The sequence below is a fragment of the Phascolarctos cinereus genome, unplaced genomic scaffold, assembly GCF_003287225.1.
Source record: "Phascolarctos cinereus isolate Bilbo 61053 unplaced genomic scaffold, phaCin_HiC Scaffold_5;HRSCAF=322, whole genome shotgun sequence".
Classification (NCBI taxonomy): Eukaryota; Metazoa; Chordata; class Mammalia; order Diprotodontia; family Phascolarctidae; genus Phascolarctos; species Phascolarctos cinereus.
In genome coordinates, this window is record NW_027555958.1 from 25,605,857 (window position 1) to 25,633,695 (window position 27,839).

The 27,839-nt window shown below is 42.5% G+C and overlaps 1 protein-coding gene across 1 annotated transcript in view; it reads left to right on the forward strand.

The window, feature by feature from the left end:
• The window catches only part of GALNT17 (polypeptide N-acetylgalactosaminyltransferase 17), a 446,071-nt gene that overhangs the window by 195,664 nt on the left and 222,568 nt on the right, over positions 1-27,839 (forward strand). The window contains exon 3 of the mRNA XM_021007062.2: positions 791-957. Coding sequence (XP_020862721.1) covers positions 791-957 — 167 coding nt within the window. The remainder of the gene's footprint in view (positions 1-790; positions 958-27,839) is intronic.

The window sequence follows — 27,839 nt, forward strand, 5'->3', positions numbered from 1 at the left end:
GAGCCAGTGTTCTTTCCACCGCATCATACCTGAATTTATTTCATGTATATTTGTTCTTTGTATTTGTCTATTTCTATGGCACCTCTGGATAGTTTACAAGCTCCTTAATAATAACTAACATTATATATCACTTTAAATTTGCAAATTGATTTACAAATATTGTCTGATTCGATCCTCACAAGAAGCCTGTGAGGTAGGTGCTATTAGTATGCCCATTTTACAAATGAGAATACTGAGGCTGAGAGAAGTTAAAAGCCTTGCTCATTGGTATTCAGCTAGTCAAGTGTCTGAGGCAGAATTTGAGGGTTTTTTTTTAACACCAAGTCCAGCACTCTATCCACGATGCCTCCTACTACTCAAGAATAGGAAATGTTTCATTTGCTATATTTGTATCCCAACCTCCAAACTGTGGTGCCTGGCACATAGTAGGTACTTTTAAAATGTTTATTGATTGATTGATATATACCTGTTTATGTTGTATCTCCTGGGTACAATGTAAGCTCTCTGAAAACAAGACTGGTTTTAATTTGTCTTTATATCCCTAGCATTTGGCACAGTGACTGGCATATAGCAGGTACTTAATAAATGCTCATTGATTAATATAGCAGGCACTTAACAAATGCTCATTGATTGATTTAGCAGGTGCTTAATAAATGCTCATTTAGAGTTTGATGTTTGTATCGCGTGTTGCTCAGTTGTATGGATTTAGCTAGAGTTCTTCTTGTGCCTCGTCCCAATCCTGTTGGGCCTTCATCTTAACTTCTCTTTTGCTTTGGCCTCTTCCCTCCAGGTGTAAGGAGCTGAAATACTCCAAGGATCTGCCCCAGATTTCCATCATATTTATCTTTGTGAATGAGGCCCTGTCAGTGATCCTGCGGTCCGTCCACAGCGCCGTTAACCACACACCAGCCCATCTGCTGAAAGAGATTATCCTGGTGGATGACAATAGTGATGAAGGTGAGTGATGCTGGGGAAGTCAGGTGGCATTCTCTGGGAAGGATGGGATGTGAGCAGGGCATAAAAGTCACTCTCAGTAGCCACACACACACACACACACACACACACACACACACACACACACAGAGAAGGGGAGAGAGAATTTTTTTTCAGAGTTTTTCGCCATCATTTTTCTCTGCTCATCCCTGGAGGTGCCCATGGAGTAGGGTAGACTTCCATCTCAATGGAAGTCCTCACTACTTCTCTGTCCCCTAAACCTCCAGGGCTTTTAGGAAGAGAATTCCAAGCTATATATTGAGATTAATTTCCCCTTTGCACGCCACCTCAAACAGATGAAGCTAAGAATTTGGATTTCCTCCCAATTTTCATCTTCCCAGAGTCCAAGAGAAGGAGGTCTTAGTAAATGAGCACATTCACACTTGCCACTGAAGACTATTTAAAAACTCCTCAAACCCTCAACTCCACCCCAGCCCCCTCTGTCTTAGCAGATGGCGTCCCCTGCTACTTCACCGAGAAGACTGAGGCCATTCCGGATGATCTCCCTTAGTTCCCATCTGCCTCCCCTCAAAAACTGTCTGTGTCTCCTCCCATCTCATTCTTCCTTCCTGTATTCAGTGAGGATGAGATGGCCTCCATATTTACCGTGGCTAACCTTTCCACTTGTATCCTTGATCCCATCATCTCTTATCTCCTCTAAGACCTGGATCCATTTTGTCTCATCTTTGGTCTCTTTCTTTCTACTGGCTCTTTCCTGTCTACTTGCAAATGTGCCCAGCTCTCTCCTCTCCTAAACACCCACCCTCCCACACACCAACTCCTCCCCCACTGAAAAAAAGACTCTTTCCCTAGATCCGGCTATTCCCGAGAATGGATGCCTTATTTCTTTCCTCTTCTTCAGTGCTAAACCCATGGCATTTCCTATCTCTGCATCTGGAGTAGAACATTTGGCCTAAAATTCTAGCTATGATTCTTAACTCCCCGTGAGATCTTGGGTGCATCACTTGCCCTCTGGGACTTGGGTGCTAGTCTGTGAGATGAGAAGATTGGCCTACATAGCCTATGAATGTTTCTCCAGCTCTGTCTATGAGTTTGTTCCACTCTACGACTCCCCTTTGTCACCTTTCTCCAATTTCATCCTGCCTTCTCAAGCCCATGCCTTCATAAAGACCATTCGCCATGCTTGCAACCGAGGCTTTTCCACCAGTTCCACCAATGAACCACTGTTAGTGTCTCCCTCACTTGTATAGATAGAGAGATGACAGAGATAACATATATATTCATAGGAATGTACATATTTACATGTATATATGCCTCACATGGGTGTATATATGCCACAAATGTATATATAATTATATATACATATCACATATAATCTCATATGTAATCTCACATACATATAATCTCTTATTTATCTCACACACAGACACACACATATGTACATACACATATGTATTATATATAATACAACATTTATCATCTATCTACAAAGTGAATATAAGGTGATTTCAAGTGGGGGAAACAGGCAGCTGGAGGGGAATCAGGAGAAGTCTTCTGTAGCCACTTATTTTATAGACATATAAATATGTGTTTACATGTTGTCTCTCCCTATAGAATACAAGCCCTTTGAGGGCAGAGATAGTTTTATTTTTGTCTTTGTGTTCCCCATGGCCAATGCCCTATCTGGTCCCAGTTTGGGCCTTGATTGGCTTAGAATGAATGTAAATAACAATTCTTTCTGTTTTGGCCAGAAGCCCTTCGGATCTTTCCCTCCAAGATCTATTTTTTTTTTAAAAGATGTGATTCTTGCCTCATGTTTTTGTTAAGCCTGAATCACTGAATGCATGTTGCCTCAGTTAGACTGAGACCTGTGAAAGACCTTAGCTTGAAAAGGCCAAGGTCCCCCACTGTATCCTGGGCCATCTCCAGTCGTCCTGATGAATTTCTGGCCACTGGACCCAGATGGCTCTGGAGGAGAAAGTGAGGCTGCTGACTTTGCGCAGCCCTGCCTCACTTAAATCCAAGTCACTTGAATGTCATGACATCACCTTCCTTGGCATCGTGGTCCTCTTCTAGGACAGAGGACAAACATCAGCAGCTGCAGCCTGGTATACAGTAGGTGCTTAATAAGTGCTTATTGCATGATGAGTCAATTGTATAAGATGTCACTTGGCCTAGGCTTTGGAGGATATTGGGGATTCTGGATGAGATATAAAAGGTAGCAAGTAGCTTGCTGATTGTCACAAAGTTAGTGAAAGCCAGTGGTGGGATCTAATCACCTACCTGACTCCAGGCCACCATTCCACGTGCATAGTAAGAGTCCAATTGATGTTTGTTGAATTGAATCCATACAGAGCATGGATCAAAATTCCCCTCCACCCAGCCACCAGGGGCAAACATAGGTGGGTAGTAGAGAGCCAGATCTGCAGTCATTTTTGAGCTCAACTGTGTAGGAAAAGAGGGCTTAATAAAAGGCAGATCTCCAAACACGGTAAAGGAGCCTCTCTCAGCGTCTCAGAGGGACGGCAATAGATAAAGTCTCGGTATTGTGCAGAGCTTCTGTTGGCTACTATTAAAGATGTTCATGGTGTTGGCTTGTATCCCATAAAGTTTTACCATATCCCCTGGATAAAGAGACCCCCTCCCCCTCAGCCTAGGACATAAAAGAAGGCCTGGGTGTATTGCTTTTTTATAGCTTATGAGCCCTGACTTCTCTGGAGCAGTAGGATTAAGATGGCACTAAACCTGGTTCATCTCTGCATTCGGGGTGATGCTCTCCCCTCTTAAACCTAGCTCCAAGGTCTGGAGAAAGCTGTGGAAGGGCCTGGGGCACCGCCAACAATCCCATTAAAAAAGGTGAACTGTTTTGTACCACAAACAGCAGCCAGCACCTCGGAAACCCAGGCTGAGTGTTTCCATATTTCATCCGCCCAGAAGATGCCAGGCTCTGTCTTTCCCCACCCTCTCTCCTGCTTGTGGCTTGACTGATCAATATTGATTAAGGCCCCCAGGGCACACGTGATGTGCTAATCAGAGAACGGGCAGAACCCAGTCATTCAACTGGCAGATGAGTTAGCTCACTAAATTTCCATATCCCTTGTTTCCCCTCAATTCCTTTCCTCTCTTCCTCTAATAGTAGCTCGGATTTGCATAGTAGTTAAAGGTTTGCGAAGCAGCATTGCATGTTACTTCATTGCTGCTCACAACAACCCTGTAAGGTGGGAGCTATTACTATGCCAATCTTCTAGCTGAGCAAACTGAGGCATAGTGTGACTTGTCTAGGGCAACACAGTCAGTGAGGGAGGCAGGATTTGAACTCAGGTCATCTTGACTCCAGTTCCAACACTCTATCCACCTAGCTGTCTCTTTTTTCTCCCTTTTGGTCTTTTCATTGCTTGTGAGAGCATACCTAAGCCTGGAGTGCTTAAGCTTCTGGGAGAGGAGCTGTTCCCCATCCCATCCTACCCCAAATCTGGTCCTGTCTACTGTCCTAGTCCCATCTACCCTTTGTTTGGCCTATTTTCTTGACTACCAGTTCCTCTAGGACTAGTCTTCTGAGGAGTAGGGGATCATAGCATCCTAGGTTTAGATCTGGAAGGGGCCATAGAGGCCCCTTGTTTTACTGGGAAGGAAGCTGAGGCCCAGAGGGATTGATTGCCCCAACATCACATAAGTAATACGTTTATAGAATCATAGATCTTGAGATGGATGAGACCTGGGAGATCTTTTAATCTACCCCCCACCCATTTAACAGAGGAGAAAACTGAGGCCTGTGGGGAAATGACTTGTCCAAAGTCATACAAGCAGCAAATGGCATAGCCAGCAATCGAACCCAGATCCTTTGACTTTAGAACCAGTGCCACCATGATGCCACATCCTGGCCCTCATTACTGCCTCTCTGTTATTTGCCGCTAGCCTCCTCTGGCAACAGCTTCTTGGAAACAATTTCCCAGACCTCCTTCTAGTGCCCACTCCTGGGACCTTTCCTGACTGTTTGTTTCCTAATCCCAGTCATCTCTAATGCCCTAATACCAACCAAGTAGACATCCTGGCTCAGCATTTTACCCATTTTTCCTCCTCGACTCTAATCTTGATCTCTGTGCGCTGCTGGGCCAGTATGTCTTGGCTTGGTCTAGAGTAGGGCCACAACTAATGTTGAAAGGGATTTTTAGAGGCCATCTAATCCAACACTCTCCTTTTCCACATGGGGAAACTGAGGCCGAGCTAGGTTATATGACTTGCCCAATGTTACGTAAAAGTCAGAGGTGAGGTCTGAACCCAGGTCCTCTGACTCCAGAGCCAGTGATGGTCTTTCCGCTGTGCTGTGCAGTCAATCAATGGACATTTATCAGCTGCCTGTTATATTATGCCAGGTATTGGGCTAAGCACTGGGGATATAAATATGAAAAACAATAAAGAGTCCCTACCTTCAAGGAGCTTTCAGTCTAGCTGGGGAAATAACATACAAACAACTTTGTACAAACAAGTTATAGACATGATAAATTGGAGATAAGTATCAGAAGGAAGGCGCTAGAGTTAAGGGGATTGGGATAGGCTTCCTGCAGAAGGCGGGACTGGCAGCGAGCAGGGAGAGCTTTCCAAACGTGGGGAAGAGCCAGTGCGAAGTCATGGAGTAGGGAAATGGAGTGCCACGTTCGAGGAACCCCAAGAAGACTAGGAACAGAGCTATGATTTAAACTTCAGTCCTTTGACCTGAAATCTGGTTTTGTTATGCCAAACATATTCCTCAATTCTTAATGCTATAATGTTTCATTAAGTGACTTCTGACTATACCTATCTCAAAACATCATGTTCTGTTTCTGGGGCCATCCTTCACATTGCCTGTGCGCAGTACAGTGCCTGGCACATAGTAAGCTCTTTATAAATGCTGGATGACTGACTTATAGATTCATGATAGCTTGGCCTAGGGAATCTTCCCCTAAGCAGCCCCTTATTTGGGGTGGCACTGTTTGAAGACAGAAAGCCAAGATGTGTCATCTGGAAACCTGTTATTTTGAGCAGAAGGATACACCCTCCTGCGTTCAAAAAAGATTCCTGTAAAGGACCTCTTCCTCTCCTCACCCCCACCACTTCCCACCCTGCTCCCTTTCTTTGCTTTTCTCTCTGGTTTATAATTGCAGAGACACCGGGAGGTTTGTGTTTCTGGGTGATAACATTCTCCTTAGGTTGTTGGAGTCCCAGGGTGAAGTAGCCCAGGGACACCTTGTTATCTTGCTGCTCTGTGATTCAATAGGGTTTTGTTCATTTGAGCATCGCCTGCTTTTCCCCCTGACTGTTCAAGAGCCTTCGTAATCAGTAACCATGTTTTGCCACCTGTTTTGACCACTGTTACCAATAAAAGCCGTCAGATAAAAGACTCTTTAGGAGAGCAAACTATATGTTGGAATGCATCTGAATGTTGGCAAATCACCGTGATAGTATAGAATAAGTCCTGAAAGCTTAGATTCCCTGCCTCTACCAGTGGACTACACATTTTCTTTTACCTGTGGACTGCTCTAGCCCATGAGGAGTATGTGTGAAGACTCAGAGGGTGTAGAGGCATTCAGAGAGGAAGAATGGGGTAAAAGAGGCCTGAATGCTTCACCAGGCAAAAGTTTGATTATCCAGATATTCACTTCTTTCCCATGGATCTCTTTAGAATAGACTTTGGTTAATTTGACCATCAATCAACAATGAATAAATGAAAAAGGATTTATTAGTAGCTGTTGTTTACCTAGCACTTAAAGGTTTGTAAAGTGCTTTAAATATGCTCTTTAATTTGATCCTCACAAAAGTTTGTGAGATAGGTGCTTTTATTATAGCCATTTACAGATGATGCTGACTGAAACGCAGAAAGGCTGTGACTTGCCCGAGTCACACAGCTAGCAAGTGCCTGAGGCCAGATTGAAATGCAGGTTTTCCTCTCTGCCTGTAGAGCATTCTATTCACTCTACCACCTTGCTACCTTTGTGTGGCAAGCACTGTGAAAGGCTCTGATATACAAATTAAAAATAAACAAAAATAATCCCTGCTCTCAAGAAGCTCACTCTCTAATTGGGGGAGGGAGGAGCAGAATATATGCTAGACACTGTACTAGCTTCTGGGGATACAAAGACAAAAAAAAAAAACTTGTCCCTGCCCTCAAGGAGGTTATATTGTATTGGAACAAACAGTATGAATATTCCCTCCCTTCTTTAGCGCAGGTATAAGAAATGTGATTTTTTTTGGAGAGTTGTGGGAGAGAAGAATTTGATCTGGGCCAGGCCTAGCTTGGGCCAATCTAGTGATTCAGACTTGGGGTTAGAACGCAATGAGAATTTTATGGCTTTACTGATAACAAAGAATAAGAAGGATATGATTTCTCAGGTTTAAAAAAGGGTAATTCAGTTAAAGTGGGCAATTTTCCTCTATCTCAGCATTCAGCACATCAGACAGCCATGCTAATTCAGTGACATATTATCAAAGGGAAGAGGGAATTTGTCTAAATCAAGATTGTTTTTGTTTTGCTTTAATTCTGTTTCCTAGTCCTGTTTGTTGCTCTAGTAAAGCCTGTGGGACCCTTAGATTTTTTAAAATTCCTAATTGAAGAAAATTGCAAATTTCAGTTAGAGATTAGTGAAAATAACTTCATCATTTTTTGCTGTCCAATTTCATATACCCCATGAAATCCATCCACAGATCCCTTGGGGGAGGGGGCCACTTCTGCTCTAAAACCTCCCCCAGGCCTTTTATGCTTCAGGTAGTAAGAGAGTCAAGCCAACAATGATCCTGAAGACATCCTCCTGACCCCTTCCATAGAACAGATGTTCTTCTGACCACAGAAGAACTTTGAAAACCTGACTGAGAGGTGGCATCAGGGGTCCTCTACTCCAATGGGTACTAGATGGAGAATCCTCTCTTTAATATCCCTGACGGTCACTATCCGCTCTCTGCATGGATCTCTCCTGTGAAGAAGGGCCCCCTCTCTTTCAAGGCTGTCCATTGTCCTCTGGGATATCTGAATGATTAAGGAAATTTTCGTTAAGGACTGAGGGAAATCTGCCTTTGTGAAGCTTCCACTCATGGCTCTTCCTTGTGTCCATGGGGACCAAGGGAGATGGGTGTTTGGCATCTCAATAGATGAGTCACTATTCTCACTGGATCCTGTACCTTGTGTTCATCATTGTCATTGTCATCATCATCATCATCATCAAGGATTTCTATAACGCTTGAAGGTTTTTGAAGCACTTTTCAAATATTATCTCTTTTCATCTTCATGACAACCCTAGGAAGTAGGGCTGTTATTATCCCCATTTTACAGAGGAAGAAACTGAGGCAAAAAAATATTAAGTGTCTTGCCCAGGGCCACAAAAATCAACTAATCAATAGACATTTATTAAGTGCCTTCTGTGTGCTAGGCACTGTAAAAAAAAGTACTGGGGATACAAAAAATGGCTAAAGACAGTCTCTGCCCCTCAAGGGGCTTACAGTCTAACATAGCAAGCTATATTCAGGATAAGTAGGAAGAATTAAGAGGGGTTGAGGAAGTCTTCCAGTAAGAGATGGAATTTTAGTTAGGACTTAAAAGGAGTCTTGTGTGTGGGACAGGATTTGAACTCAGGTCTTCCTGATTCTTGTCTAGTGCTCTATCTACCCACCACGTAGGTGCCTCATATGTTATATGGAGATCAGCTGAAGGAATAGGGATGACAGAAGTGGAGACATCTTAGAAGGGAGGATATCCTCAAGTGTTTATAGGGATCTTTTGGGCAAGGCTTATTCTCCTTGGGTCCTGAGGGGAGAACTTGGAGGAATGAACAAGTAGTAATTGTAAAAAGTCATGCTTATGCGAGATATTAGGAAGGATCTAACAATTAGCTAGGTGGCTTAGTGGATAGAATACTGGGTCTAAAATCAGGAGATCCAAGTTCAAATCTGGCCTCAGACACTTTCTAGCTAGGTGACCCTGGGCAAGTCACTTTACCCTGTTTGCCTCAGTTTCCTCATCTATAAAATGGGCTGGAGAATGAAATGGCAAACCACTCTAGGATCTTTGCCAAGAAGACAAATGAAGTCACAAAGAGTCAGACAAGACTGAAATGACAGCAACAACAAATTAGAGTGGTTCAAAAGTACAGTGAGCAGCCTTGGGAAATGGTAGGTTGTCGCTTGCTGGAGGTCTTCAAATAAAGACTGGAAAACTGATTATAGAGTATATTGTGTCAATCAGTCAATCAGCAAACATTGACACATGGCATATAATAGATGCTTAATAATAGTTATTAATTGATGGATATTGTACCAGGTGAGGTGACATGAGGAGACTGGACTCAATGGCAGAGCTCTCTTTCAGGTCTAGATCTATGATACCATAATATTGTTATTATATACACAATGTGTACAAGATAATTGGAAGAAAGCTCTAATAATAGCTAGCATTTCTATAGGGATTTAAGGTTTCCAAAGCATTTTACATATGAATTTCATTTTATCCTTACAACAACCTTGCGAGGTTACTATTTTATAGTAACTCTACACTGAAGAAGATGGTAGAATCAAAGCTAAAAGAACCTTTCAAATTATCTCATGAACTTTGACCCTCATTTTACAGACCAGAAAAACTGAAGTCCAGTAAGGTTGTGACTTACCCAAGGTCACAGTGGCAGAGCTGGGATTTGAACTCAGGACCTCTTATTCCATATCCAGCATTCTTTCCATGAGACCACATGACTTCTTAGATCATCTTTGTGTAGGGCTGGCTCCACTAGTGAGGGGAGCAAAGGGATATCCCTAAACCAGTGCTCTCTGATCAGTGTGGGCTCCCCCAATGGCACCAGCTAATCAAGTGATGGGCTTATGTCTCCAGAGCCTGTGAGGAAGCACCTGGGGCATTTCTCCCCTGATGGACAGATCTCAGTGCAAAGAATCTAGGAAAGGAAGCAGGTGACATGAAGATGACTTTTTGTTTTTTTGTGTTAATGGCTCTGGTACCTATAATTGCTTAGAAACTGCCTGCTAGTCATTGAGCATTGAGAATCAATATTCCTGTAATAATAAATATGATAAAAAGGAGCTTCTAGAGACCCCTCAGCTACGTTCCATCATTTGGGCCGCCTCACCAGGAATGAGCCCACTATCTGGTGAGATGAAGCCAGGAGCCCCTGTGGGTCCCTCAGCCATGTTCCATCACTTAGGCTTCCTCCCATTGCATGATGAGATGGAGCCAGCATCTCCTGTGGGTCCCTCAGACCTCACCTATGCTCACCCAAGAAGAACGTGCCCATCCAATGGTGACAGGAACCTAGCACTTGGACAGCTCTCTTGCTCAAACAGCAGCTTGAATTCTCAGGCAGCTTCCCTGAGGCAGGTGGCTGCTGCCTACAGGTAGGACACTGTGGTCTTGAGGTTGGGAGCATTTATTTCTGTTACTTAGAGAGGATAAAGCTAGAATGAAAAGAAGTGGCTAGGAGCATAGAGGTGGCACATAAAGCCACGTCTTTTTGCTTCAAGGTAAACTTCCTACCTGCTATATTATATGCCTAATCATCATTATTTTGAATAATTAATAATTGTTATTCCTAGTATTATAATAAAGAAAATACCTAAAGGCAGGACTGACTTTCCTGTGGAGGCTGCCTTCTGTGATCACACAGTTTGGTGGGTGTCTTAATATTTTTTCCCTCCTATCATTCTTCTTTCCCTTTCCCATTTTCCTTTGAGTCAATTCTACTCTCCCCATGGAGCTGGTTTGCAAACACTTACCTACGCCAGAGCCCCTCCGTTTCTGACTGTCTATTTTTTCCTTATTGAGCCTCTGTCTCTCTCTGTGTTTGACATCAGCCCCCTTCCTTGTGCCAGCTGCAACATCATTTTCCTCCATAAAGCTGGGGATGACCCAGAAATCAAGTCCACCTGTCTCTCCTGCACTATTTCATTATTTGTTCATATTATCCTCCCCCATAGAATGTCAGTTCCTTGAGGGCATGGAGCGTCTGTCTGTCTGTCTGTCTGTCTCTCTATTGTTTTGCACAGGGCCTGACTCACAGTGGGCACTTAAGAAATGCTTTTGGATGGATTGACAGAACATTGTCACAGAGTTGATTTATTCCTTCTGTTGCTGCTTTTATAGGTAGAAATATCAGCCAAACAAAGCCTTCGTGAGTGAATTTGGAGTTGTGCTCCTTTTGGGGTTTCTAGATGGTCTTAGTTTTTTGTTTGTTTCTGCCTAGAAGAGTTACTGATCTTAGTGGACCCCTGGCTGGAGAGTATCTGTCACTCTTGGCTCAAATTGATGGAATCCAGAAATGGGAGTGGGGTAGGAGGCAGGGTAGGGAATCTCCAAACCCAGGCATACAGTTCTCTTTCCCCACCTGCCGTTCCCCTTCAGCCATCTACACTCCCCCAATTTCCTCATCAGAAAATGGGCCTCATTACCCATGTATGAAAATTTTATTTCATATGACTCATGGCTGAAACTCACCTGGAGGCTTTTACACATCTGTGCCTTTTGTCAGTTGTTTCTGTGCATGGGATGATCTGCTCCCTCTCATCTTTAACTCACTGATCTAGAACTGGAAGGGAACGCAGAGGCCATCTATTCTATCCTCCTCCTTCCCCTCCTCCTTTTTAAGATGAGGAAGCTGAAGCCCAGGAATGTCACAAAGGGCAGTAAACCACAGAGATCCCTTGTGAGCCGAGGTCTTCTGACCCCAGAGCCTGTGGTCTCTCCACTGGCCTTCCAAGATGAGGTCTCATTTTCCTCTGGTACTCAATTACAAGAAATCATTCGTTAAACTTATTTTTTTTCGTTGTGTTGCTCAAATGTCTAAGACTGATTGAATCTGTTAGGTGTGATAAGGGTACCTTAAATAAGTGTGAAATTTCAGACCTTTGGGTGACAAGGCTGGGAAAGCTGAGCCCAGCAAGCTCCCAGCACCTGCATGATTTCAGTCCCTGGGGAACCAAATGCTATTTAATTAAAAATAACCCAAACTGGTGGAGGTTTTTAAAAACCTCTTTTTTGCAGGCACTCTTGATAGGATTTTAGAAAAGATTGTAAAGTAGATGCATCTGGATTTCACAACCCCCTCCCTCTTTTCTCATACCTCTTCTCCTTGGCTGAATCCCCCCAGCCCCAGAGGTACCCAGAGCCTGCGTGTTCTCTTGAAGCTTTATTTCCCTCCCCTACCCCCGTCCCCACTTGAGCCTGCCCTCTCTGACAGCTCCTCTTGCTCCGGATTGCCCTGCCTGCAGCTCCTTCATCCATAGTTACCTGTCTTAAGTCCTGTGTCATCAGGATCCTGCTAGGGAATTAAAGGGAATCTGGTCAACTAATTCATGCTGACTTACTAGTGGGTGCTAATAGTGTTATCCCACACTTGGAATCCATTAAGGCTTGAACAGGGGACTTGAAAGCCTTAACCCAGAGGGCTGACAAAAGCTGATAATTTCTGACACCGTTGTGAGCTGGTGGGGAAGAAAAATCTTTGGGATAGACAGACCTTTTGATACTTCTTAAATTATACTTAATATATGGATTTTTCTCTCTGTCTCTCTCCCTGTCATGTTCTGTCTATCTATCTATCATATATATGTATGTATGTGAATGTATCTATACATATATACACATTCACACATATAAACACATATATGCCCACACATACATATAATTCTAAAAGTCTTAATGTGGTTTTAAGCTATCTTTAAATAACACCAATACTTTTGACACACTGTGTTTATGTGCAGCATACATGTATACATGCCTGCTTACACATGTATATTTTATACATATGTGTTTGGTATCATTTATAAAGCACTTTAAAGTTTGCAAAGGGGTTACAGATATTATTTCATTTCATCTTGACAAGAGCCCTAAGGGGTAGATGCTGACATTATTTCTGTTTTTACAGATGAGGAAGCTTAGACAAACTCAGGTTAAGTGACTTGCCCAGCATCAGTTAGTGAATGTTTGAGACAGGATTTGAACTCAGGTCTCCTTACCTCCAAGTCTCATGCCCTAGCTAGCCTCAGCATGTACATATGTTGTGTTAAATGTATATCCCCAAAAGTGTTAGATTAGTTTTAAGCTTCAGTGATTTAAGAGACTTCTTGGAACACTTTGTATAATACATGTAAACACATACACAAATATACGTTAATATATATATGCATACAGAGAAGTATCATGGTAGTATAGATAGAAAATTGACCTCAGAGTCAGGCAGACCTGGGTTCAGGTCCTGCCTATGACATATAATAGCTATGTGATCCTGGTCCAGTCACCTCCCAGCACCCCAGACAACCCCTAAGAGTCTTAAGTTATAGAGGATATATTGACCTGCAGTATGTGTGTGTATGTGTGTGTGTGAATTTCATCATTGGAAGTTCCGTGTACCAGGGAAACCACATGTCTGATTCAATTATCATAATAATATTTAATAATAATAGCATCAATAATGTATTTAGACAGCCTTCTTACTGCCAATATTTGAACTTTTAGGGAGTTACCAAGCCCGCTCGTTTTCTACCAGGGTAGGTGCCCAATTTTTCTACCAAACCTGTTAGCAGGGCTCTGCTTGATAGATCTTTTAAACCCAGGGATATTTGGAGAATTGATACTGTCGTATTTGACCTTCTTGCTCCCACTAAATCAAGAACCCAAAACACTCGTGAAATGATTAAAGCTGTTCAGAAGTGGGATGGGCAGCCAGGAGACAAGGGCTTCTGACTAAGGCTGGATAACCACTTGTCAGGGATGCTGGAGAGAAGATTCCGGTGCAGGCTTTAAAGGAGACGTCCTCTGAGGTCCCTTCCCATGCAGCATTCTCCTCTAAAACAGGGAGAATGCACATTTATTAACAATGATTGCTTGTATGGAGGAACTCCAACCTGAACGTGCCAACCTCCAGCCTGGAATCTTCTTCCTCTTCTTCTCTTGTCTCACAGATGCCCAAGCTTTGCTCCAAGCTCAGCTCATGCATCCCCTCTTGAATGGCCCTTTCTGTTCCTGGAAGCGGTTCATGCACATCCCCACCCCCCAAATAGCTGGTTACTAATGACTCCCATTGGGCTTGGGTGCCTCCCTCAACTAGAGAATATTTTTAATTGAACCAAAGCAATCAGAACTGAGTCTGAGCAGAATCTGTACACTCTTTTGAAGCAATCAAAATTATGGAATAAGGTTGGCTTATGCAAAGAAAAGGGAGGTAGGAGGTGGAATGTCATGGGTGAAGTTTGACTGGACTGTGGAAACATGGGCCTTTCCATCTACAACAGGGGCCCATCCTTCCTTCCAGAACAGTGGACTTGAACGCTGGCTCTGGAGTTAAATCTGGCCTCAGATGCCTGCTAGCTGTGTGACCCTGGGCAAGTCACTTCAGTTTCCTCATCTGTAAAGGGGGTAATAATAGCACCTACCTCCCAGGGTTGTTGTGAGGAGAAAAATGAGATAATATTTTTAAAGCCCTTGGCAAGCCTCAAAGTTCTATATTAATGTTAGCTATTTTATTTATTTAATTATTTTGTTAGTTATTATTATTAATAATTATTTGCTACAGGATATGTCCAGGAACTATGACAGGAAAGGTAAAGAATGTCAGCATCCCTCAGAGTAAGAAAGGAAAGCCATTTACTTGGTATCAGAGACTTAGTATAAAGACTATTGGGTGCTAGTCTGGAGTAAGAATACAGGGAAACTTGGTGCACATATATACGCGTTGGCACCCCAGATACAGTGGGAACTCCTTGAGGGCAGGCAGGGGCTACTTCATTTTTGTCTTTGCATCCCCAGCACTTAGAACAGTATCTAGTGTCATTCATACATGCATGTATCCATGTATGTATGCATGCATACATGTATAGTGATATATATGTAGAGATGTATATGTGTGTAGAGAGAGAGGAGGAGGTAGGGAGGGAGACAGAGAGAGAGAGAGAGAGAGAGAGAGAGAGAGAGGGGGGGGGAAAGAAGATGTGCTTAATAAGTGTTTGTACGTTAAGTGAGACTGAGTGTGGAGATATGGCAGCATCTTACCTTCTGGTTCATTGCTAGCAAAGATATTAAGTGACCCATCCCCATTTCACTGTTCACTGCTGGAAATTTGAAAATAATAGGGAGCAGCTCAAATGAGGACCCTCCATCATCAGGACAGTGTTGAAAACTGTGGTGATGGAAGTTCAGGAGGAGTTGCCCTCCCATGTACACTTTGAGAAGTTAAGGAGGGTCACTGGTCAGCCCACAGCTGCCATATTGCATTCACTTCTGCTCAGCACATTTTGTGGAAGGCCTTTTATTAGCAATAAACAAAATAAATTTCCATGGCAAATTTACAGCTACAAGTTTCCAGAGTATGCATTGTATGTAACTGAAAAATACAGACAATAGTTGATAACAATAATCTTCAGATATAAATGGATGGCAAACCATAGTTTCACAAAGAATTGTAAACATTTTATACAATTGTCTGTCCTCTCTTTTAGGCAAACTGTTTTCTTGATGGCAAATAAGTGAAAGGATGCAAAATGGGAGGGAACTGTTTCTAGACAGTACAAAAGATGTTGAGTTTTTCTTCTTGTAAACATGATTTTTTTTAAAGGGGGAGAATCAATAGAAATATGTTGCAATGTAGGAGGACAGCCAGACTCAGAGCCAGGAACACTTGGACTCAGATTCTGCCTCTGGCCAAGAGCAAGTCACTTAAACTCTCAGTGTTCTAGGTGACTCTCTAAGGCTCCAAGTGGCAGGGAAGGTGCTGACCTGCCTTGGTAGAAGATCCTTCCTCATCTGGGAATTTCCTCCATTAATGAAATCACAGGTCTAGAACCTGTTCTTTTATTAGCCTGAGAACATCCACAGCAAGGCAAGCAGGATAATGAAGAACTAACTATATAAGGATTGATTGAAGGACCTCGGGAATGTTAAAGTTGGAGAAGAGGTTTATTGGGGCAGGGCTGATTGCTTTCTCTAAGAACCTTAATGAATGGTCAGGTGCCATAGGGATGAGATTTACTCCACTTGGCCCTGGGATGAGAGGAGGGGGGAGGCAGAAATATGAGTAAGTGGGTAGAAGTCACAAAATATAAATGTGGGTTTGAAGCAAGGAAAGCCACCGTAACGATTAGAGCTGTCCCAAAGCTAAATGGACAACCTCATTGTTGTTGTCCCTCATTGGTGGTCTTCAAGTAAAAGCCATTGTGGGAAGGACCATGGTGTGAGAGGGGATCTAGTTTATTTCTTTTAAGCATGAATTAGACTCTGTGGCTTCTAAGACCCCTCCACACTCTGAGATTCCGAGTCCCAGAAGTGTATGCAACAAAGAAAGAAAGAGCATCCTTGAGAGAGAATGCAAGAGGACTAATAAGACATGAGAAAATCCATGGTAACAGGAAAGGACAGTAGGTTAAATGTGTGAGAATCTGCTGTGCAGTGGACAAAATGACTGCTGGCAAATGTGGAAAACAGAGTCGTCATCTACATTGCTCCCCTACTTTGTGTCTGTCTAGAGATGGAAGCCTAAAAAAGGCATATAAATAGAAGATGTATCCCATTGCTGGGGGAGGAGGAAAAAGGGTGGAATGTGGTCAAGACCTGTGCTTGCATTCCTGGAGGGGCCTTATAGGGTGGAGACCCCTTCCACCAATGCTGATTGGCAGTTCATCTGCAACTTACCCTCACAGAGGTGCCTAGGGACCCTGGGAGGTTAACTGACTCATCTACTATCACATAGCTAGCGTATGTCAGAGGCCAGCCTGGAAGCCAGGGCTTCCTGACCCTCAGGCCAGACTGCTGTCAACTGCATTATACTGCCTCACTGGTATTTTAGGACGGATAAATGTCAGTAACTTATGTGATGACCCAGCAGAAAAGGAATTGAGAGAGCACCTAGCCTGCCACAGTGTAAGGTTTCTAAAATTGGCATTGCTTTCTCCAGGACTTTATTTAGTTTGGAAGGCACAAGCGTGGCATGGCCCAAGGCAGGACAGAGTTTGTAGAGACAGAGGGAAGACTTTGGTTATTTGGTGGTCATTAGTTTTCTGGCTCTCTATGCCAACGATTCATGATCTTGTTGAATAATATGGCTCCAGGATGTGCTGGAAAAAAAATGACATTTGGGGGCATAAAATATTTCTGAAGCTCTATGGAAGAACATAAATGAGCTGTTCCTGACCCAAATTCAGCCACTCTCTTGGTTTCGTGCCTAGAGCCACCTGTTCAGATGGCACCATGCTGGGAGTTAAGTTGACTTATGCTGCCATTGTGCTCATGTTGCCTACTAATGCCAATGTTGAGTAGAGAAAAATGCTGAGCAAAGCGAGGACCCATTTAGGATGACTGCAGTGAAGACTGGGCCCTAATTTATGGGGTGAGGTGATTCAGCAGGAATGCTTTGCTGTGGGTCCTGAGAGGACCACAGTTGATCCCAACGATAAGGAATATGAACTCATCAGGGATAGATGACAAGATGATAGCTAAGAAAGATTGATGTTAGTATGGCTGGTAGATCACCATCTATTAAGTAAAAGCTTGTATAAACTCTTTATTTTTTAATTTTTTTTAATAAAATTTAATTTTTCAATGAATACAAATAAACTCTCTTTCCTTCCCACCTCCCCCTTCTTCATGGAAAAATAAAGACAAAAACAAAAGCTGTGTAAAGTAACATGCACAGACAAGCAAAACAAATTCCCACACTGGCTGTGTCCTAACAAATGGTCTTAATCTGCAACCTGAGTCCATCCCCTCTCTGTTCTGAAAAGGCACCGGGCTTCATTGTTAGTCTTCCAGAATCACGGTTGGTCATTGGGTTGACCTGAGTTTTTAAGTCATTCAAAGTTCTTTGTCTTTATATTGTTGTTGTTTTTGTCTGAAATGTTCTGCTGGTCCTGCTCACTTCCCTCTTTGTAATTTCGTGCAAATCTCCCCATGTTTCTCTAAAACCATGTCTTATATCATTTCTTTTGACATAGAAGTATTCCATTGCATTTATATAACATATAATTTTTTTTATCCATTCCCCAGTTGATGGAGGCTCCCTTTCTTTTTAGTTCTTATCACTACACAAACATACATACATACATACATACATACATACATACATACATACATACATACATATGAGTCTGTTCCTCTTTCTTTGAGGGTATAAACCTTTTGGTGTTATTGCTGCATCAAAGGGTAAGTACAATCTAATAGCTTCTAGGGCTCAATTCTAAATTAAAGCTTATATGTGTCTTGGAAAAACATTTTTTTTGGTAAAGGAGAATTGAATTAAGAAATTAGGTACCCTGAACTTTTCTAATTAGTGGCAGAATTTGAGAAAGAACTCAAGAATATACTGAAGACTCAAGACATCTTTCTAGATCACCCCCTCACCCCCACCACCTGTGTATCATCAGTACAGAAGATTGATTCAATAGCCTTGTCAATCCAAGTTCTCAGGGCATCTCATTATCCTTTCCATTACTGGGACCACTCACCCATAGGGCGAGAAATATAATGACTTTCCCTTTGTATGAATTCTGTAAGTCATTCCTGTAGCTCCATTCCTGGAATACTTCACTTTGGAGCATCAAAGACTTTTGCTCATTAACCCAGCAGATGATAGGGAGACCTCTCCAAGGGTCAGACTTCAGACTGCCCCCTATTCATGGAGCATTTTCTGTCAGTCAGTATGGAGTTAAGTATGGACTATTTGTTTTGTGTATGTTGTCTCTTCCAATAGAATATCAGCCCCTTGAGGGCAGGAACCATTTCACTTTTCTCTTTGTATCTCCATCCCTCGGTAAATATGTAGCACAGAGAGATACAGATATGGACTAGACCCATGATTTTGATTGCAAAGAAACTTCCCAGGTGAGGAAATTCCTTTTTACCAGTGCAGGCTGATACCTTCTCTACACCTTATAATCTTAGATCAGGGATTCTTAACCTTTTTGGTGTCCTGGACCCTTTTGGCAGTCTGGGGAAGCCTATGAACCTCTTCTCTGAATAATGTTTTTAAATGTGTAAAATTTTAAAAAGAACAACAACATAGGATTGCAAAGGAAACTGATTATATCAAAATAAAGATGTGATGTTTTCCCCATTCATGTTTACGGTTCCCCTGAAAACTACCCCTAGATCTCTGGATTTTTAGAAGCTGGAGGGGAGGCCAATGAGGATGGTGAGGGGGATTTGAGTTCACGACCTAGGAGAGTCAGTTGAAGAAACCAAGGACTGTAAATCTGATACTGGGGTGGGGGAAGATGGGTGGGTATCACAGGAGCTTTGATCTTGAGCTGAAGGGGATCCCAGGGCCCAGATAGTCCAACCTTCTCATTTTACACATGGTCCCTTCTATCTCGCCTGTATATTTCACAGAAATGGCCGCTGTAATAGCCTCAGTGTCTAGCCCAACGTCACACAGGTAGCAGGTGACCAAGCTGGAATTTGAATGTCAATCCTATGTTTAATACTTTCATTTGGGAGGAGGAGCTTCAGATGAAGAATTAAGGGCAGGGGTTTCAAATGAGCAAGAAGTTTTAAAGAGGCAAAGTTAGGTTTGTTAAAAAAACAATCCCAACTGTTTCAGCTGTGTCAGAGTGGAGTGGAGATGTGGAGGACTCACCCTCCCTGGAGGTCCTGAGTCAGAGACTAGATGACCACTTGTCATTTGGGGGCAAAGTGCAATGGATAGAGTGCCAGACTTGGAATCATGAAGACCTGAGTTCAAATCCAACTTCAGCACTTACTGGCTGTGTGACCCTGGGCAAGTCACTTCACCTCTGTTTGCCTCAGTTTCCTCATTGTAAAATGGGGATAATTATAATATGTGCATCGCAGGGTTTTTGTGAGGATCAAATAGGATAATATTTGTTAAAAAAAATGATAGAAGAACTTAACTCAGTGCCTGGCATGTAGGAGGTGCTATATGTATGCTTATTCCTTTCCCTTTCCTTATGGTATTTTGGGGATTACTATTACACATAAGCTGGGTGAGAACGCCAATGAGATCCCTTCCAATGCTGAGATTTGGTGGTCCTGTGACTCTTTATTCTTTAGTGGTATAGATGCCTCCAAGGCTCCAGGGGGATGATGGAAGAACTATCAGAAGGGGACACAAAGGACACAGAAGTGAACTCTGTCTGGCCTTATAGAGGGACAAAAGAAGGCACTGACCTGTTCTCTGAGGTATGATCAGAATCAGTGCTCAAAGCATCTAAAAAAATAAATAAATAAAAAGCCAAATCAGATTGAATATCCTCTCTTTAAGAAAGCAAGACAAGCCCTTGTGGATAAATCTGGTGAAAGGATAGGAACAGACAATTTTCAAATGAGGAAACAAAAACTGTTCATTATTATTAAAAAAGTGATCAGAACTCTCTAAAATCAGGGAAATGCTCATTTAAAACAACCTTGAAGTATCACCTTGTACTCTTCTGCTTTGATGGGTGCAAATAGTTGAAAATCACAAGATACAAAACCCAGTGTCAGGAAGCAGGAATGTCACTGCTATAGCCATCAATCAGGGCTGTCTTTTCAGAGGGAGCTGCTAATTTGCAGTACGAGCTACCGAGATGATCACAGCCTTTGATCTGCCGGCCTCACCATTCACGCAGCATCCTAAGCATGTGATTAAAAGGGAAAAACACCCATCAGCATTAAAATATTCCAGGCTGTTTTATTTGGGATTAAAAAAAAAGTGGAAATAGCCCATATATGCAGTGATGAGGAGGTGGTGGAATAAAGTGGAGTCTTTTAATATAATGGAATTTAACTGCATTGTACAGCAAAAATATGAAGAATTCAATGAAATATGGAAAGATGTAGAAAATGGTGCAGAGCGAAGGAGGCAGAATTAGGGGAAGGAAATCCATATTGACCATTATGATATGAAAAACGACAACAACAAAACTTTATGAGCCCGTAGATGGAACAGCACTTAGCAGGCTCGGAGCAAGTCAATATTTATTGGTGGCACCAGGCAACCAGGGGTTTCCTCTTGCCTTGAGAATAAATTACCAATTACTCAGTTTACCAGTTCAAGCCCTACCCTGCTTGGCTTCCACTCACCTTTCCTGGCTTACTGTTTTCTATTTCTCTTTTTAAATCATTCAGGTCGCACAGATTGGCCTTCTGGCAGTTCCTCACACATGACGCTCCATCTGTCAGCTCTGTGACTTTGCACAGGTGGTGCCACATGCCTGGAATGTGCTTCCTTCTCATTTTAGCCCCTTAGAAGCCCTAATTTCTTCCAAAACTCAAGTCAAATGCCACATTCTCCATGACGCTTTCCCTGAGTATCCCATGTGCTGGGTCCTTTCTTGCCACAAGATGATTTTATAATTTTATATACATATATACACAAGCATACACATGTATATGCACATATAGTCACATACGTACACAAACACACATACACACAAAGTATGTACACATACACATATGTGTGGATGCATTCCTTTCATATATATACATGTATATGGGGTGTTCAGGAAGACTAGCACCTCTGGTGGGAGGGCTGCCTAGCCCTTTTCAGGGCTGCTCATCTACCTTTGGTATCCACCTGCCACCCAACTCTTACCTGGGGCTCCAAGAAGCTGTAGCATGTGCAGTGGCCACACCCCAGTAAACTGTCTTGGCAGATGGGCTAAACCTGGTTGAAGGTAACTGACAGGGCTCAGACCCTTAGGTGAATTGGGGGTGGGGTGTCTACCCCAAGCATGTGAAGACATTCCCCCCCTCCCCCCACCTCAGCAGAATGGGAGGATGAGAACAATTTGTTGCAATGGCCATGAAGGCGGTTGAAGCAGGCACTGTGGATCACTTAGAGCTTGGTCAGGCATTGAAGACACCAAGGTCACCCACTGCAGTGGGTAATATGGTAATCCTGATTTTTGTCTTGCCAGTGGACTTCGATGACTCTGGAGGAGATAGTGAGGCAGGTGACTTTTTGCAGCTCTGCTTCACTGATATCCAATATACTCAAAAGTCAGTACATCACTTCATGATGCACTGGTCCCCTTTGAAAATGAAGGACAGGGGCAGCTGGGTGGCGCGGAAGATAGAGCACCAGCCCTGAAGTCAGGAGGACCTGAGTTCAAATCTGGCCTCAGACCAAACACTTGGCACTTACCAGCTGTGTGACCCTGGGCATGCTATTATAGAAATTTATATGTGTATAAGTGCATATATGTGTATACATATATATTTACACACGTGTGTATGTAATATAAGTATTCATTATTATATTAGTGTATATATAAACTATTCTATAAATGTGCATGTATGAGTAAATTTACTATGATAAAGGAATATCTGTGGTATGCATATTATAATATTTCACCTATACACATGTATATTATACATATATACACAAATGATGGTGATGGCTAACATTTATATAATGCCCTACTATGTACCAGGCACAGTGCTAAGTGCTTCACAAATATTATCTAATTTGATCCTCACAACAATCCTGGGAGGTAGGCACTATTATTATCCCCATTTTACAGATGAGGAAACAGTCCAAGATATATATAAAATGACTTGCCTAGAGTCACACAGCTAATAAGTGTCTTGAAGCTTGATTTGAAGCCAAGACTTCCTGACTCCAAGCACAGTGTTCTATCCACTGCACCACCCATCTGCCTGTATTTTGTTATTGTTGTTCAGCCATTTTCAGTTGTATTCAACTCTTTGTGACCCCATTTGGGTTTTCTTGGCAAAGGTACTAGAGTGACTTGCCATTTCCTTCTCCAGCTCATTTGACAGATGAGGAAACTGAGGCAAATAGGGTGAAGTGACTTGCCCAGGGTCATACAACTAATAAGTGTCTGAGGCAAAATGTGAACTCAGTTCTTCTTGACACTAGGCCGGGTGCTCTATCCACTAAGCTATCTAGCTGTCCAGCATATGCGGTATGTGTGTGTGTGTGTGTGTGTGTGTGTGTGTGTGTGTGTGTGTGAATATTTATCTGTCCATCTATCTATCTATAACTTACTTGAGTACATGTTGTTTCCTGTGATAGACTGTGACCTCTTTGAGGACACGGGCTATTTCATGCTTTTGTCTTTGTAATCCCACTTCTTAGCGCTGTGTCTGGCCCATAGGGCCTTAATAATGTCTGTCGGTGCATTGCTTTGCTCATATACTTTGCTCACCTCTTTTACCTAAACAAACATTTACTGACATTTGTCGCAAGCATAAAAGAGACCTAGAGGTGCCCAAATATGGGGAGTCCCCAAAGTCTTAGTACTGCTTTCAGCTAAAAAGGCTTGAAAATGACACTGAGAATTTGGGGGAGCCCTTGTTTTCACTCAGCTAATTAGCTTTGGGGGAATAATAATGGCTCCCAGGCCCACTTGGTCGCTGTTTCTATTTTATGAATTCTGTACTACAAAGACAGTTATTAATATGACCAACACAGTTCAGAGCCTCCATTTAGGAAAATTCCCAACATTCTGCCAGAGGTCTGGCTGGCTCCCTGCCCTTTTCACAGTGTAAGTGGTTCGGATTTTCTGGCCTTATTTAGATGTTTCTCCCCATTGATTATTTATATTTGTTGAGGTTATTACATTTATGATTTACAGATTTACAAAGGACTCCTAGGGGAAGCCATGCCTGATCTCCCAAGCTGCTGGTAACCCCTCTGCCCTATTTCTCTGTTTCTCTGTGTCTGGTATTTATTCTATTTCTCAATATTATTTTAAGTCCTGAAGAGGAAAGGGTTATTACTTTTTTTCTTTTTTTGTATCCCCAATGCCTGGCACAGTGCTTGACCTACATTAGGCCCTTGATGAATATTTTGTAAATTAGTCTAAAAATTTTTTTAAGGACACCAAAGTATATAATGTATCATAGAATGGTTTCTGTGTAAAATGGTTGTAACAAGCACTTTCCTGCTTGAAAGGCAGCAGTGTCTACACTAGAAATTGACGGAGAAATGGACTCTGATTTGTTTCTTGTATCAAGTTAATTTCTATGCCCATCATGTGCCTTTCTCATCCATTGCATAGAGGAGGCACCATCTCAATGACTTGGAAGAGCCATTGTGGATATCTTTACTGGTCCACAGTGACCTAGAAGGACTTGGATTTGGGAAGGATCTATTTCTGGACATGCTTGAATCCTTTTGAACCATGTCTACAGATTCAACCAACCAGCTGGCATTGATTTATCGTTTAAAAGGCATTCATGAAGCATCGACCGTGTGCCAGGTACTATGTTAGGCACCAGCAATACAAACACAAAAGGGAAACAGATCCTGCCTTCCTGGGGCCTATTGTCTACTCTGATTTCTCTGGAAGGTTCTGGATTATTTTATGAGCTGTGTAGAAAGAACCCCCAAAGTAAGTTATGGTCTTGCAGAAGCCAGAACTCACCCTACATACACCAGAGGTTCTTATTTTTTTCATATGTTGTAGGACCCTTTGGCAGGCTAGTGAAACATACAGACCACTTCTCAGAAAAAAAAAATAAAAATGCGTAAATCACATAGGATTACAAAGGCAACCAATAATACTGAAATCGTTCTCAAAATATTTTTTAGATGGACTCAAGGTTAAGGAAGTTTACACATCTGCTTATAGTTGGGAATAGCATGCCCTGGAAGCAGCACAAGGTGATCCAGCCAGTCAGAGAGGGCAGCCAAACAGCTGCACGGAGCTCGAGAAGCTGGAGCCAACTTGGCCTCCATTTTGGATTGCAGTCTCTTGTGCTGTCTTCCATGAGGAGGTACCAAGAGACTGCTGCAGTCATAGGAGCATTTTGGGCACGCTATTGGAATTTGGGGGACCTGATGGCATTTGAATGTACTAAAAACCAACAACCTCTTCACCAGATTTTTAAGAGAGCAGGGACCATTTTTTTTGCTTTTATTTATATTTCTAGTACTTTGCGTGGTGTCTGGAATATAATAGGTGCTTAATAAATGCTTATTGAGTTAATGACTTTTATCCCCAATTCCCAGCACAAGACTGGCACAAAGTAGGTACCTAATAAGTGCTTATTGACTTGTAGCCCTAGTTTCCAGCAAAGGTCCTAGCACAATAGGTGCTTTATAAATGGATGATGATGGTGGGGATTGTATATAATGACAACCCATAACGAACATGTCAGAGAACAATGAAACAACTCAGGGAAGGGCGAGGGCATGATCCTTCTCAACCAAATCTCATATCCCCACCTCTGGAGTTTTCTTTACTCTCTAATGGGCCCACAAAGCAAGTTTTTTTTTTTGGGGGGGGGTTGTGGGGGAAAGATTGGGAGCCTACCTGTCTTTGTTATCATCAGTCCTCTTCTGGTCCCTGGGATCTGAGTTCTTCCCTACTCTTGGCCCTTGGCCCTGACAAATCAAACCCCTACTGTCTGAATTCTACTGAGACCTAGTAGGAAATATTCCCATGCCCATTTATCACATTCTACAAAGTTAATGTCTTACCTTTTGGTTCAACATTTGAAAAATCTTTGCTCTACCTTGAAGTTCTGATTTTAAAAAGAAAACATGTACTCCCTACCTCCTTGCCACCTTTTAGAGTAGATGCGAATTCTGAGAAATGTTTGGTTTCCTTTGAGGAGCTGAGCAGAGAACTGAAGTCACTGCAATCATAGAGACGTGGGATGTAGATATGAAGGGGGGTGCTCTTCTCCATCACATGAAAGGGAGAGGCAGCGCCCACGGGAGAGGGCTGTCAGAGAAACAGCTCTCAAAGCAGAAAAGCTTTTATTTATTAGATGCTCTCAAAGCAGAAATGCTTTTATTTATTAGAAGAGGCTTCAAATCAAAAGACTGTTCATAAAGCGAATGGAGAATGAAGCTTTGACTTCCCACATCTGAGTCGAGTCCATTGTTCTTAGCCATTGTGACCATCTTACATGTCAGTGCCATCTGTGAGATCATGGAATGGGGATCAGTGTGCCTGTTTTTGCATTTATTAGGTTGTGTGTATGTGCATAACGTGCCCAGATAGGCCATCATTTCTTAGACAAAATAAAAGTGAAATTGTAATGAGAGAGGCAGATTCTCAGAGCACACGCATGATCGGAAATAGAAAGCTAGGCCTTGCCGGAAAGCTGTGAGCCTACAGCGAGTGGTCATTCTTCTCCCTTGGTAATACCTCCCACTTATCCTTAGTGAGACCAAGCCATTAGGTATCCTTCTGTTGCCCTTTGAGCTTAAGGGCTTCTCACCTATGAATTTGAGATTTCCCCAAGAAGCGCAAATCCTTTCTTTATGCTTGGGATCAGGGGATTTAGGAGGTGGATTTTAGACCAGTCTTAGGAGCCAGAGGTATCATAGAAACTGAGTTGTCAAGCACAAATGTCTGGGATTGGGGCGGGTGGGAAGCAGAGTCCTGTGGCCCAGAAACTTGACCTTGACAGTTAAATTGATGAATTTGTTGTCTTATTCCTGGCCCATTAATTCCTGGTAGTCTGATGAAGGATAAAGCTACTTCTGTTGATAATAACACATCTTTGGATTTTGGGACAGTGGAAGTGGCGTCACCTGCCTTTTTGGAAACCGTACCTGCAGACCTGAAGAAAAGTTTATTGGCCGTTAATGCCTGACCAAAGAGGGCTGTTGGGCATGGTCTGTGCATTGATCTGAGGGTAGCAAGAACTAGGAAACAAAGAGATAAGAGAAAAGGGTGCTGGGGTCAAGGGTGGGGCACCTCTTGTGGATTCCCTATTCACCATATCTGGTGTTTTTCCCCTCCCCCCCAAATCAGCTCAAGTGCCACCTGCTCTATGAGATCCCTCCTCATCCCTACAGCCCCGCCCCAGCTCAATAATATTACTTTGTGTTGACTTTACATATATTTTGCATTTATTTTATTAGCATCCACCCCTACCTGTAGACATAAGCTTCTTGAGGGCATTTAAGTCTTTGTATCTTTCGTACCCAGCATAGCACCTTTCACAAAGTAGGCATTTAACTGCAGTTTGTTGAAATGGGACAACAGAAATGCAAGGAAAACTCTGAAGAGTCCTGGTGAGACTCCCTTGTGGCCAGGGGTATTTTACTTAGGGTTCACAGACCCCCAAGTGTATGGATAGATTTCAGGGGGTCTGTGAACTTGGATGGGAAATACAGACCTCATTATTTTCGCTGGGCTCTAACTGAAATTTAGTATTTCCTTCAATTATTTGAAAACATCATTATGAGGGGTCCACAGGGCTCATTGGACTGCCAGAGGGGTCCCTGATGCAAAAAAGACTAAGAAACCTGAATACCATGCTAATGACAAGGGAGGCGAGGAGAGTAGTGAAGCCTGTGCAGAGATGTAAACTCATAGAACCATAGATCCAAAGTCAGAAAGAACCTCAGAGACCATCTTTTCCAAACCCTTCAATTTACAAATGAGGAAACTGAGGCCATGGACAATGATTTGCCCAAGGTCACACAGTTTTAAAAGGTTGAGTGGGGATTCAAACCCAGGCTCTCTGACTACCAGTTGATTGCTTTTTCCGTTTTAGTACCTGTCCAAGGTCTTAGACCCTGTCAACGACGGAGGGAAGGATGAGACCGGAGATCTGTTAATGTTAAGACTGTCTCGTTGTCTCCTCATTCTATAGAGTGTGACCCCTGCTCTCAGATTAAGTCCAGCTTCTCTTTTTTTGCTTTTCCCATAAAACATCAAACCCTGGGGATTAGATGTATTTTATTTTTTCTTTTTTTTTCAATTAGTTAATTTATTTTTAGTTTTTGACAATCATTTCCAAAAGCTTTTGAGTTTTAAATTTTTTCACCCTCGCTCCCCAAGACAGTGTGCAATCTGATCTAGGCTGTACATATACATTCCTATTAAATATATTTTCACATTAGTCATGTTGTAAAGAAGAATTACAACCAATAGGAGGAACCACAAGAAAGAAGAAACAAAACAGAAGAAAAAAATAGCAAATAATTTGCTTCCATCTGCATTCA